The following is a 13,906-nucleotide window of genomic DNA, read 5'->3' as shown; positions in this document are numbered from 1 at the left end:
TGAGTCAAAACTAATGAATTACCCATCGCATTTTTATTTTCTGGGGTTGTCTTCGTTCAAATAACTGCCTTTTAAAGTTTAAGGTATACGTGGCGGTCGAGTAGTCTCCACTACAAAAATACTGGTGTTATGAGTGCTTCGTAACCTGTGTGTATTTGTGAGGCCCACGTACGTGCACAAGTCAAGTGGCGAGTGCATGTTTCCATAGATGTACCCTAACATACCTAAAACTAATGTTCAAGGTTTATTTGTTCGGCAAAAAACTGGACAAGTGTCTATAGAAAAGGGATAGACACGCAGATAGAATCTCTATCTGTTTTCCGCAAAATTTGTATACAATCTCTAGCCAATCTCTACGCAATAGGTTGTGTAGAAAGTCTGCAGAAGAAGCGGCCAAAATTTTATAAATATTACATTGAAAAGTGGATAAATATTCTCTAGAATATCAATAGCCTCTACACAATATTTTCTAAAAACATTTTGCAGAAAGTGGATAAATATTAGTGCAAGGGAAAGTGCACCGCGACGGCGCTCGTCGTTTTTTTTCTTTTGTTCTACCACTAACTAAATTAATCTCGCGGGTAAACAAAATAGTGGATCCCTCCAGATTTATTGAGCGTGATCTGTTTATATAATAAAGGCAAACTCACAAAAAAAAAAAAACAAAAAAAACGAGCGCCTCGACGATGGCCCCTGGGCACTGCTTCATTGACCACATCGGATCTTAGCGCTCTCTTTTTTCTTAATTAATCAGAACGAAGTATATGGGTGAAACTGTTGGATCTTCTTCTCTATTAAGCTGCCCATCCTTTTCGACAAAATAATAACTTCAGCGGTAAATACGAAAAATGCATCTGCGCGGCCATTCGAACAAACAGTAAAAGACAAACGAGGTATGTACCGAGTGATGTCGACGATTGACATGGCCTTTAAACGTTCAAGCAATTAAACGCTCAATGTTACATTGAGTGATTGTAATCCAAGACCACGTTCCGTTCGGTGTTATATCTCAAAGTTAATGAAAAAAAGGCCAGCTGATTAATGTGGGACACATAGCAGAAATCAGAGACGACGGACGATAAAAAAAGGAACGCAGTCAACAGATGTCAACTTCGAGATGGGTTGCGTGTATTTACTTTTTTGTTCATCGTCTCCGGTTTCGATCACGTGGGGTCACATCTCAGTATATTTTTTATGTCCAAACGTTGGTTTGGTTAGTCACCGAGTTGCCTTATTGGATTGCGATACTATTTTCAGCAGAAAAAGCCCGCAAAGTACACATGCGTCCTCTTTCTTGCACAACATTTGAAGAGCCAATCACTGCAACCGACGAAAAAAACACGGAGAATGGCGAAGCCGAAAATATGTTTACACGCAGAAATGCGGTGTGCGATGGGACATTAAAAACGATGTTTCACGTGCTGATGTGCTTAGGGCTCAATGTCAGATCGGAGGCACCATCTCTAGGTCGATACCTAATTTCGGCCTCGTCATTTGTGGAACCTTATCTATATATTCAGTTACTCTACTGGAAAAAAAAACTATATGGATGTGTGGAATAAACGTACAAGAAAAAAGATGGCTTCACATTTTATATACTTTTATTTACATTCTATCGGCAGCGGTGAGAAAGGAAACAGTCCACCTTTTTTCCTTTCCAGTTCCACGGTTCGCTCAACCTTCGTTAGGCATCAACCTGCCAAACAGCACGTAGTTTGAGATCTAAATCTTCCGTTCTAGCCCTTGTCAGGACCATAGCATGTACCCAAAGTGTTAGGTAGGTAAAAAAACTACGGAAGAGTGTTTCCTTTAATATTGTTGCCTATTGTAACGTATATGTTTTTTTTTGTATGTACCTGCATATTTGTTGGACAAATCGGGTTTGAAAATTTTCTCCTTTTCAATAGATGTAATGGACACCTCAAGGGGTTTGTAGAAATATAGACTTATCAATATTCGTTAGCCTGGCAAAGTCAACTTTATGAACATACGTTTCTAGGGTCCTTCCAACAGCGCAAGGTTAGCTTTCTTAAATTTTGTAAGGTAATTAAATAACCCAGGAATGCATGATGGTGGTAAACCATGTTGATGGAAGAGAGAAACAACCTCAAGAGACACTGTTTCTAAAGCACAAAACGGTTTCCGAGCGAAGCCTTGATCACAAAATTTCGTCCATTCGTCTCTCTCTGCATTTACCGGTCATGTTTAGCGTGAAAATCAATGTCACATGACCTAAGCACCATATCAATCTTTCTGCTAAATTTAGCGGGAAAATGTTCGTCCCGTGACATGACGTCACGTGACCTATGCACCAATTCGGTTTCCCCGCTAAATTTAGTGGGAAATTGGTAAAAGTGTAGCTACCTTTTCATTCCCCGAAACGACAATTTAATGTCTCCTAAACGAATTTTAAAGGTTTCCCCCTATTGGCGACAGGATATTTTGGTGGCACCACCTAGCGGGTGCCCTTCTGTGACGAAGCTAGTAGGATGTGAGCAGACGACACGCTATGTCAAAGCACGGAGTGTCACGGGTGGTATCCAGAATAGCCATAAATAAACAGGAAGAAATGTCACGGGTGGTGACCAGAGTAACAATAAATAATGTCACGGGTGGTTACCAGAATAACAATAAATAAATGTCACGGGTGGTGACCACAATAACAATAAATAAACAGGAAGAATGTCACGGGTGGTGACAAGAATAGCAATAAATAAACAGGAAGAAATAAACGTTTAATGTGGCGAACTTGTGCCCAAAACAAAAAGGGAATAGAAAATAATAACAAAGCGTCGCGAGCGTCGAAGTCGGCGAGGCAGCAGAGTCGAGCGCTGGGGCGAAACTGATCCCGACTCGCCACGCGGAGCGCCTTTTGTACCGGCGTGGGTTTCTGGAACATCCGGCCTAGAACGTTCGGGGCGTAGAATATTCTTAACTAGGAGAAACGAGAAAGTTCTCGAACTTGCGAGAGTGACAAGTAGAAAGAATAAATAAAAGACACTTCTCTCCCAGGAATCGAACCCCGGCTCATCGCGTGGGAAGCAAACACGATAACCGTTAGGCCACGGCCGCGCTGCCTACTTGGCAGCTGCGCGCGCGGCACTATGTTAGTTCGCATCTAGGCCAACTAAAAACGGTTTCTTTATTAAAGAAACCTGCATGAAGTTTTCGTGAATGATCTTTCCAATGAATAACCGTGCCTCGAGGTTGCTTTTTATAAAGAAAGAGAACTTAAAAATGTTCAAAAACAAGCTTGAAACTTCACATTACAGCTTGCGCGGCGTGCGTCAGGGCTATTCACAACATCTCTGATTATTTTTATTATTGTTTTTTTTTATCTGTTGAGGCTGGTGTAGAAAAAGGTTTTGCATTAATCAGAGTAAATGACGTGCGGTGTTCTTAGCTATTTATGCGCGCACAGTGTTGCAAAGCGCCGTGCACTTGTTTTAGCAACATTGAGCTTGCTGATAACGACGCTTCTGTTGAAGCGTGACTCGACAGTTACTGTCGAGCAAATGCTTGTCGACAGCTGACGCTTAGCTCTTCCCGCATCGAATATGTGGCAAAGAAGTTTGTCACATCGCGATTTCTGCTCGAAACAAAGGCCAGAAATTTTCATACATTCTTAAATTGCCGTAACATGACCCCAGCATTCAGGCGATTAATTAATTTCTTCCATTAAATTATTACTAAGACTTGCTTCCAAATTTAAAATTCCTTGCCGAGAGGCGCATCACGCATTGTGCGCATTTAGGCCCGGAAAATTTAAACATGCAAACGGTAGTAATTCACTGAAAATGCATTCCTAATTTTTTGGGACGCTTAAGTGTCACCAACGTACTAGATTTAGGACTTGGATCGCGACGGGGTCTCGCACGTTTCGTGTCGACCGGGTAAATAAGCGGGGATTTAGTTGAAACGACTCGGGAAGACAGCGGCAGCTTGTTCCTGCCATTTATTCAGAGGAAATGTTTGTTTACTGGGTTACAAAGTAAAAAAAAAAAAAAAATCAACTTGGAACTATGAAGAAACAAGCACTCAAGGAACACGTTGGAACCAACAGGGTGCACGAAGTCGCTTTCACTGAAATGATTAGTATACACACGCGAGAGGTTCTCAAATTTCGCTTTCCTAATTTCAATTTGCTGAGACATTCCTTTCTCTATCTTATTATGTCCGTAACACAATAACAATAAAAAAAAATTTAAAACAACTTCATTTGCGGTGGTATTTGTTGCAGTGGGGTAAAGCGCTGGATATTCTATTTTTATCATCCAGCTCTCCCTACTGGGGAACAGCACACACCAACCGAGCGCTTTCATACCTCAGCACCAAAAGTGTTTGTTAGCACTATTACGCGTGCCACGATTTCAACATTTGGTAAAATGTCCCACTACAAATATCACTTCACCGAATAAAAACAACGCGTGAAACAGGCTTCGCACCGCGTTACTCAGACAGCGCACGTAGCTGAGCTGACTAGCCGAGGGATCCAATTGATCTGCGCGGTTTGTCCCGGTCTGTCTTAGCCGTGACGTCACAAACGACGATGATGATAGCCATAGATGCGCCCCTTGTAGTTCTCGCATGCCGCCAATAGGCTTCGTTCCAGCATTATAGGGCATCAGAGATAGAGGTCACTCCCAATTTTACTCACTCCCGCCTCAGTCTTATGCCCCTGTCAAAGTGCACCTAAAACGACACTTACGACGAACGACATTCAGCGTTAATGACATTTAGGCAGTGCCGCACGGCACCTCAAATGGCATATTACCTAAATGTCATTTCAGATAAACTGTGTTCCCCAAACTCTTTTAAGCTCGCAAATCTTACTCCATTTTGCAGCGCTCGGTACATGTTACGGGATTTCAAAAACAAAACAAGGCAAATATTTGTGGAAACCGTCGTTACCAACACTGTTAGCAAAAAATAACACGCCGATACGTGTAAACCGTTGTCCCATAGCGGACACGTCGAAACGTGTTCATTTTACACGCAGCCATGTTTTTTATTCGTCTACACATGAGGTGCCGTGTGAACTTAACACGATTCACCGTGTTTGCCTTCCCCGAAACACGGTTGAGCGTGATGGCGGCCAGCATCCGAGAGCAGGCGAGGGACGAGCGCAGCGACCCGCGCGCCACACAGCACGCGTTTGTTCTCATTCGATGTATATTATACACAGTAAACAGTCTCCATGTGGCGGACGTAGTTACGTGCAAAGGTACGTACGTATACGTGCGTCGTCGGCGGGTGGCGTCGGTACCTACGACTGAACCGCTAGACAGAAAAACGAATGCCGAACCTACATAGATAAATAACTCAAGCAAACTATTTGGAATCAGGCGGTAACTTGCGCCATCTATTGAGAGTTTTAGCAGCCTATGAAAAATAAACGCGTCTGTTCCTACGCTGCGAACGATCACGAGTAGACAGCAACCCTACATACATCGCAGACAAAATGAGCACCACATATTAGCACCGGCATAGACGAATACACAAACACTACAGAGACACTCCGCCCGACACTTCCTACTCGACACTTATTTCGCCCCGCGGCGCATATAAGCTTGACATGTGCGGGTGAGCTCTTTGGTCGGTGACCGTGACAGATATTAAGAAGACACAAAACACGACGCAATGGACAACCGTATGTAAGAACTGTTGGCATTTAAAGCGTGTAGAGGAAAAATTTATAATGTTAGTCCGTTGCAAAGAAAATAACGAAGTATTAGCAATAAATCTTAAACCCGTCATAAAAAAGTAAATTTTTGTTCTTTTTATGCTCGACCAGTGTTTTGAGCAATTCGACAAGCTTGAATCAGATAGAAAAAGAAATTATTGGAATTTTATTTATATGTATTAATTAATAAATAAAACTGACCCTCGCGCAAATACTTTTTTATATATTCTTGTGAATGACATCTGCCCAACACTTCACTTCCGCCAGTTGCAGTACGGGAGCAGACGCCTTCACTTTTGGGGCGTTTTGATGCAGATTGTTGATGTGTATCATGTCGGTGCCGAGTGGAGCGGCGGGGCTTGGGAGTTTGTGACCGGTGTTATTCGTGATCACTAGTGTGGCGCTGATGCGTCGCTTTTTTTATATATATATACCACCACCCCGAACTTCGGAGATTCACGGGTCGGTAGCACTGCATCATGCCGAATCGTGAGCTCCTTCTCTGTTGACGTCGTTTTCCTGGTACCACTCGTGGATACTGCGAGCGTTTAAACAGTGTGCACCGTCTCGACTACATCCCCGGTGATGCACTCGACCTGTTGAAACTTATTGCTTCCGTCATTTTGAAGTACGAAAGGCAGTTATCTCGTTGCTCTGGTTTCGGTTATAAAAGCAAGGCAAAACGCTCGTAGTTCTTGCCCTAAGTACACATTGGACATCTTACACACTTTGACACCGGATAACTGGATGAACGAGGATTTACATTTACTTGAAAGGTCACTTTCACCACTTCCACACCGTTGAGCAGCGAGATCAGCTGGTGACAAGCCGCCGATGAAAGGCTTGAGCATCAACAGCCCAAGTACACTCGGTGCCGATGCGGGCGATGCGGGTTTCTGTCAACCGGTAGGCCAGCACAAACCGTGACCGTTCCAGCTCTTCGTCATGACACGGTGTTGCAGAGAGCAGGGTAAAGTCTAACTACACGGACCGCCGAAGCAAACGCACTCTTATCGTAAATCTTGGCTTGTGATTGCGCCTTTGTAGATCATCTTATTCGTTTTGCTAGAGAGACGCAAACGACGGGCATAACAAAATCGCTTGCCTATTCCGCATACCTTGCGAAAAGAGCGAAACACGGAGTCCGCACCGTCCTGACTTCCCCCGTCTTTTACCTTTTTTAAAGTGGTTTGTACCTGCTAGTCGGTATGCCTACTGCAACTGAAACTTGAGAAACTAGGGGCAGTGCCAGAGAGCAAAGAGACAAAGTTGGGAAAGCTCACTCGCGCTCTCTAATTTCACAACTCTCAAGTGATTGTACCATAATAAATGCACCAACGCCTCTTCCCAAAATAAAGAAAACGCACTATGTTCACTACGTAAAAAATGGACTCAGTTCATGCATCTGTGGGCAGGTAGGAAATCTTGCCCTAATTTATTCACACCGCATGATGAGCGAAACAAACTCGCACGAGATTTACAGGAACATATCGGTGGTGACTTCAGTTTCCCTGAAATTCTGTATAACCGGTCGTTTGCAGGACCGAATCATCTACACGAGCGATGTGAGTCACTGGGCAAACACGTCGCTGTGCACACGCAGTCCAACACGAAGCATAAAAACGGCAGATTTAAGACACCAATCCGGAATCCATTGCTCAATTAAACGACGTAATTTTGTTGAAAACGCCCACAGCTTTTTACTCACGGTATGCGTCAGGATATATCCACATTTTGAAACGGAACGAAGGAAGATTTACTTATAAAAACGCTCGCTGCGTTCTCCCGGACCAGCGGACGACGACGGGACTGAACTCGTTGAACCTCAACCCCACAACAACCAATTTGCGCTCCGTGTTAGTGGGGGTTTCTACCTCGAAGGCACCGCACCACACAACACGAACGTTTCAGCTCTTTTTCGCATCGCCGTGTTGCACCAAACAGAACGAGATCACCGAAGTCAACGCAGCTTTGTCGTAAACCTTGGCTTGTAATTGCGCACTCGTGGACCCTGTGACTCCCTTCGCTTTCAAAGCACACACGACGATTACGAATGAAACTTTTCGTCTTCCGGGATTATCACAGGGGCACTTCTCCGGTCACGTCTTCGCTATACGTTCTCGCAAACTGACGAGCTTATCGCGTCCCGTCAAACCAAAACAATACCGGCGCCATGTTAAACGTGCGTTGTTGCCAGATTTTCTCCAACCAAACAAAAACAACGAAAGCAAACCGGCCCTAGCTTCCAGCGTACATCGGCGTTGCGCCGTGGCCAGATTTTCTTTGTCAGCTCTAACTTAAAGATGACATACCGATGCAGCAACACTGGCATAAAGTTTTGATATGGTGACGACCACGGAGCGCCGTAAATTCTGAGGAGGGTGCATGAGAAGCAGTGGAACCTTCGTAACACCTTCGCTTGCAGTTGAAGAGTCGAAGTCAAAACGAAACCAACTGCAATGCCACGTGTTCAGATCGAGGGCACGCCTTTTATATCCATTTTAACTCTTTAAAACGAGTAATTGGGCCCAAAACTTTATTTGTAGTGTGTAAGAAACTATTATCAAGACCCCTAAAATAAATACAAACATGGGCGACGTGAGGGAAGCCGCATTGCCATCGACCAGAATCAATGGAAGCGAGCACGGTAAGCGCGGGGTTCGCCATGTTCCGCGAGATGGCGTAATTGCTTTTGGTGTATATCTGTCTCCGAGACATGTTTCTTTCTGCAGCATTTGTCTCGACGGGCCTTTCTAGGTGTGTCCCCAAACATTCCGCTGCTTGATAGCCGGCAATGATGCGATCGTCGCCAGGGGTGATGCGTGCTTTCGAGGCCGGCTACGCGGTTATTCGTGTATGACCGAACCAAAACACGTATTTTAAACCTCTCATGAATTTTGAACGAATTATCCGTTACTCAACGTTAATTTTGTGGTAATTTGTGTAAATAGCGTGTTTTCACCCTAAATACTTACCAAACACACGGTACTTGCTAACAGTGTAGTTTTAGTTACCAAAAATAATGTGTTTAACGTATATTTTGCATGTACTTTACGCTCCTAATAGTTTAACCAACTCACGGCTCCAGTTATTCGGTAAGCCTAATGGCTCTGAACCTGCCGTCTGCTCACCTCGGTTGGCTTTCGGTTCGTTGGTTGCAGTTGCGCTCCACATTTACATATTTTTGCGATGCCGGAAGGACTGTCTGCCGCGATGAAAGGTCCACCCGTTAACTGGACCACCCGAGAGACGTGTGCACTCAAACCACCTGAGACGTACGCCTCGAATGTCTTCAGCCGCAGAAGCGGAACGACGGGTTCTGTGCCGGTATACTGGAGTCTTTAAAAGTCCTCGGGCTCCTAAAGACACGTGCCGTTGTCTATCACAACCAAAACCTCAAGCAACATGTTTGGGTAAGATATAACTTAATGGTGGGCGGGAGCACGCAAAACAATTAGCGGGAGGGCCGGCGGCCTAGTACTTGTGTTCGCATGTTGGGATCGCCACAGCACTGCGTACCTGGAACAAGTTTGTGGCACGACCGACTTGGTAGTGGTTCATAGTAGTGGTCTTCGTCTACCAGGGTTTAAAATTTCTCGAGTCTTGTTCAGGTAACAGCTCCCGAAGTTGGCTGACATGTTTTGTCAAAGTCACTACATTCGGGTAGAGATTCTGGCAGGAATGCAAGTCACCAAAAAAAGGTTACTTTTTTTAAGTTGTACAAATCTTCCAAATATTGTGTCATTTTAATAAACGTGGTAGAGGTATTCTCCGCTGTGAACTTTTACCGGCTTTTATATTCCCATTGACACGCTTCAAAAAATAAATCAAAAACATGCTGCATGAAGACAGTCTCACATTGTTCTTATTTCTAGCTTTCTTCACTATGAAATGAGATAATGCCATACTGTTTCAAAAGTAAATATGATACGTGTGTTTACTTCTAAGCATAATTTCATTAAAAATTGTATCTGTGCTCAATTTTATCTCAAAACACCTTGAATTTGTTTAATAAGGTATTGCACATTTACATTGAAAACAGTTGCTGCACAGGTGTCCCAGAAAACACATGCTGCTGGGGGCCACCATAGATGTAAGCAAAGTGAGCTGGCTAGATTCCAAAGAAGTAAGTTCCTGGGTTACGGCTTCTAAGTAACAAGTGGCATTTTCTTGAAGCCATGACCACTTGTGTGATATTCGCCTCACTCATTTTCAGACGTGCAGTGAAAACGCACGGTAGAAAGCGACCTGATTGAGGAGCCTTCTGGAAAATCAGCAATAAAAGAATTATCTGGGGCCGACAAGGACAGAGAACTGAGACCAGTGGCAATGTGAGTGATGATGCCAGGGGTGTAAGGGTCGGCCCACGAAATAATGCGCAGCTGACAAGAATGAAAAGTAAGAGGCCACATAGCAGTAGGAGGATCTTCGGCTCGGTTTCAAACCAGCCCGATAGGTTCCACTAGAGCACCCAGAAAATGCGAGAGTCACTTGCAGCAGCAGTGATGACTTCCTTATATAAAATCTATGGGCAAGGAGCTACACTCTATATAGCTATTGTATTAAATTGTAACAGATCAAACGAATTTGTTTAACAGCAATGATTTGTGATATTCGTATTTAGTGTAACTTTTCATCTTTAGAACTCTTCTATACCACACAGCAGCAGGCTTCTGTACATTTACTTTTACCAAAGCAAGGCAAATTGGGCATTTGTGCTTAGGCAGTATGTCCATTACTTTTTGAGGTATTGTGATAATACATCATGCTGTACATGAGAAGTTTAGCCAGTGCATTGACTGCTAGCCTGGTGATACACAAACGCACATTGGTATGATGCTCATACAGATTGAAATAGGCAGGGGCAACACCACTTGTATAGCAAGGAGTACTGAATTTACTACACTTACCACGATTGGCTGTAGTGTATACACTACACATGACTGCTGCATCTGCTTTTGGCTGGGATCAATGTTAAATCGGTGAAGCACTGATTGACCACGAGTCCTAGCCGAACGCTGACTTGCCACTAGTGTTCAATTGACATGCCGCGGTGCCGGGGTTGATAAATAAAGGTAGATGATGTAGTAAATTCACTATGCATGCGTTGATATTTAGGTGGTGTTGGCTAGGGTGGTCACTGAACATGGAATCCTTCAGTTTTGCAGCGAGAGTTTTCGTACCACGCACTCCCAGCTGCAGTGCACCAACACACTCGGCCTCCACTTTCTTTGATCCTAAGAAGACAGTTTTCATACCAGCTAGAAGCGGCAATGTTTCTCACACCGATTTGTACAGTTCATATTCATCAAATGTTGTCCTATAATAATTTCCTACCTTCCAAACACTCTAAGCAATTTCTAGAACCAGATTTTATCATCGTCTTGCAATACGCTTTGACGGTACGCACCAAGTTAATGGGTAACCATCTGTCTCTCAACTTTTCCAAATGTTGTCATGGTGGTCACCTCTAGGAAGACCACTGATAAGTAACCGGCGCTGACTCAAGCTAGCGACATTCTTCACCGCACTTAGCAAACCAGACTACCTAGAATTATATTCAACAACTAGCTCCAGTGCACTGCACGTATCTGAGAAGTGCTATTCAAAATCAGGTGGATGCAGGGATGTGGCGCTTGGGTCTTCGAGGGCACAGGTGCTGACACCCCAAACAGCTTTCATTTTTGGTCAGGGATGTTGCAGTTTTGATTCGCCCTATTATCTAAAATTAAGTTCTAAACAATAAGGTGCACTCTCATGTCTGACCTGGCAGTCTACTGAAAGCTTAGTATTTGTTACTGCAGATCTTGTAATGTGATTGGTACTTATCAAATCTGTCACGGAAGTCTTCAGTTATCTTCCCCTATTCTTGCGAGACGTCTGGGCACATTATTTGTCAGTTATCCTTCTCGTAGTCTGTTAGTAGGAGAAAGGGTAATAACTTGACACTAAGTCTCGGAAACAGGTGTCCAGCTGTAGGTTTCCATCCTTGGACCAGAATGCGGCCTTGAAATTCTCCTGTCTGGGACGCTCATATCCAGCGACTACCTTCCAGTCGGCTGTTGGGCCGTGTAGGTTGCGGAGGGCGACAGCGAAAACTGATTTCAATGTTCTCACTGCTGTGTGTGTGCATAGTTGCCCTTAGTCTGCGACAATGTTCGTCTGCCACTAGGCTCCATACAGCTCCCATCCCGGAAGGAGAGGCGTCGCAGGACAGCACTATGAGACGTGACACATCGTATTGTGTTAGAACAGCTGAGGATCTTAGCAGACCCTTGCCACGCTTGTACGCCTATGCTTCCGTCTTCGATCATGTCCAGACCTTATACTTATCTAGGAGGTGATGAGGCAGCTCCAACACATGGGCGGTCCACTCCAGAAAACTACCATAAAAGTTCAGAGCTCCCAAGGACGACGTTGGCTCTCTTGTTCGTCGACTCCGGAGCTTTCTTGATTGACACCACCTTTTTAACTAAAGGACTGATGCCATCCTTGTTGATACGGCACCCCAGGTACGATACTTCCTTGACTCAGAAAGCGCACTTTTCAGCTTTCAGACGCTTGACATCGTCCTGGATGCGCTGCAGCAGCTTCTGCAGCCAATCACCGTGTTCAGCTACCGTTTGTCTGCCAATGAAAATGTCATCCAAGACACTGCACTCCTACAAGGCCGTTCGAGAGTTCTTCCATATAACGCTAGGAGAGGGTCACAGCCACGGCCACACCAAACTGTAGTCGGGTCACCTTGAAAAGCCCCTTGTGCTTCGTTGCAGCCAACTACAGGGCAGTGTCCTCGTCGACGCCAGGTTGCTGATAAGCTTGGTCTAAGTCAAGCCGGGGAAACACTAAGCACCCTCACAGCCTTGATTGTGGCGGTTGCAAAGTGGGCACCGGATAAGTTTCCCCCTTGACGACTGGTTTTAGAGTTCTCTTGTAGTCATCGCAAATTCTCATATTCCCATATTTCTTTAGAACCGGGACAAGAAGCGTCGCCAAACGAGATTGATTGACATTAACTAAGATACCTTGTTCCGCCACCTTCTCAATGTGTTCGTTCACTTTCGGAAGAAGCGCGAACGGTGCTAGACGTGCCTTGTGGAACTTGGGTGAGGCTTGATGCTCCACTTCAATTCGCACCGGGCGACCCTTTCTCTTCCCCAGATGAAGCATGAACACTTCCGAGAAGTCTTCAAGGAGCGTTTTCACCTTCGTCCCCAGTGTGTCATGCTGGCCTACAACTGGCCGGCTCTCCCCAATGCAGTTCCGGAAAACGGGGGCTCCATGAAGCTGGTGAAGCCCTACCACGGAGATACCTAACGGTTGGAACCAGTCTTGTTCCAAAAAGTTAATTTCGGCCCTTTTCGTGACGAGTAAAGGAAGCTGAGCTTCTCTGCCATCATACTTGACCTGCGTTTTCACCTCTCCCACGAGATGCACAGGTTGCTGAGTGTAATTTCGCACTCCTAGCGTGCACGGTCGAAGCGCCTTCATCGAGATTCTTAGCTTGCACATTGTCCTTTGTCCTCACGTTGGCAAATGAGCATACGGAAACCGGAGTTCACCTCCATAAATGCCGTACAGCCCGGCGCGTCCCGTTTTGTGAGCACTTGACTTTCTTGGGCGGTTTTCGCTGCACTAGGTTAGGCTCCTTTCCGCTTCCTTCTGACGGCAGGCTCGGACGAGGTGTCCCTTCCGCTTGAAAGAAAGAGCACTCCGCGTTGCGGGAACCCAGTTCGTAGCGTCCTGGTCGCCGTTGTAGCGAATGCATCGCCGCGTTACCGACTCTCGAGGAGGCTTCGGTGTACCACCCAGCTTGGTGAGATCCTTGGGCATTTGCTGAATGCGATGCAAGTCGGACGTCGGCGGCGCAGGTAACGCCTTGATGATATGTTGCGCTTGCCGGGTGACATACTCAGAAACGACAGCAGTCTCAAGCGCCTTTTTGATGTCCAATGTTGGTTCGGTAAAAAGACGACGCTGCACTCCTTCGTCCCGGACGCAGCACACCAGACGGTCACGTAACATGTTGGACAAGGTTTCACCAAAGTCGCAGTGTTCGGAGAGGCGGCGCAGGGCGGCGACAAGGTTTGCGATGGTTTCTCCCGGCTGCTGGCTGCGCTTATGAAACGCAAAGTGCTGAACAACGGCTGACAGGCGCAGTCTGAAGTGGGCGGTGAGCTCTGACACAATGTCCGCGTAGGGAGTTTCTACCGGCGTCGCCGG

At 45.4% G+C, this 13,906-nt stretch overlaps 1 protein-coding gene across 1 annotated transcript in view; it reads right to left on the bottom strand.

Moving 5' to 3' along the window:
* Positions 1 to 13,195, bottom strand: part of LOC8050624 (adhesion G-protein coupled receptor G2) — a 136,577-nt gene extending 123,382 nt beyond the window's left edge. Inside the window, exon 1 of the mRNA XM_042292923.1 lies at positions 12,997 to 13,195. Within this exon, the coding sequence (XP_042148857.1) occupies positions 12,997 to 13,195 (199 nt within the window). The remainder of the gene's footprint in view (positions 1 to 12,996) is intronic.
* Between the last annotated feature and the right edge of the window lie 711 nt (positions 13,196 to 13,906).

This window comes from Ixodes scapularis, unplaced genomic scaffold (genome assembly GCF_016920785.2).
Source record: "Ixodes scapularis isolate PalLabHiFi unplaced genomic scaffold, ASM1692078v2 PGA_scaffold3__209_contigs__length_174095766, whole genome shotgun sequence".
Classification (NCBI taxonomy): domain Eukaryota; kingdom Metazoa; phylum Arthropoda; class Arachnida; order Ixodida; family Ixodidae; genus Ixodes; species Ixodes scapularis.
This window is presented reverse-complemented; position numbering and strand designations above follow the sequence as displayed.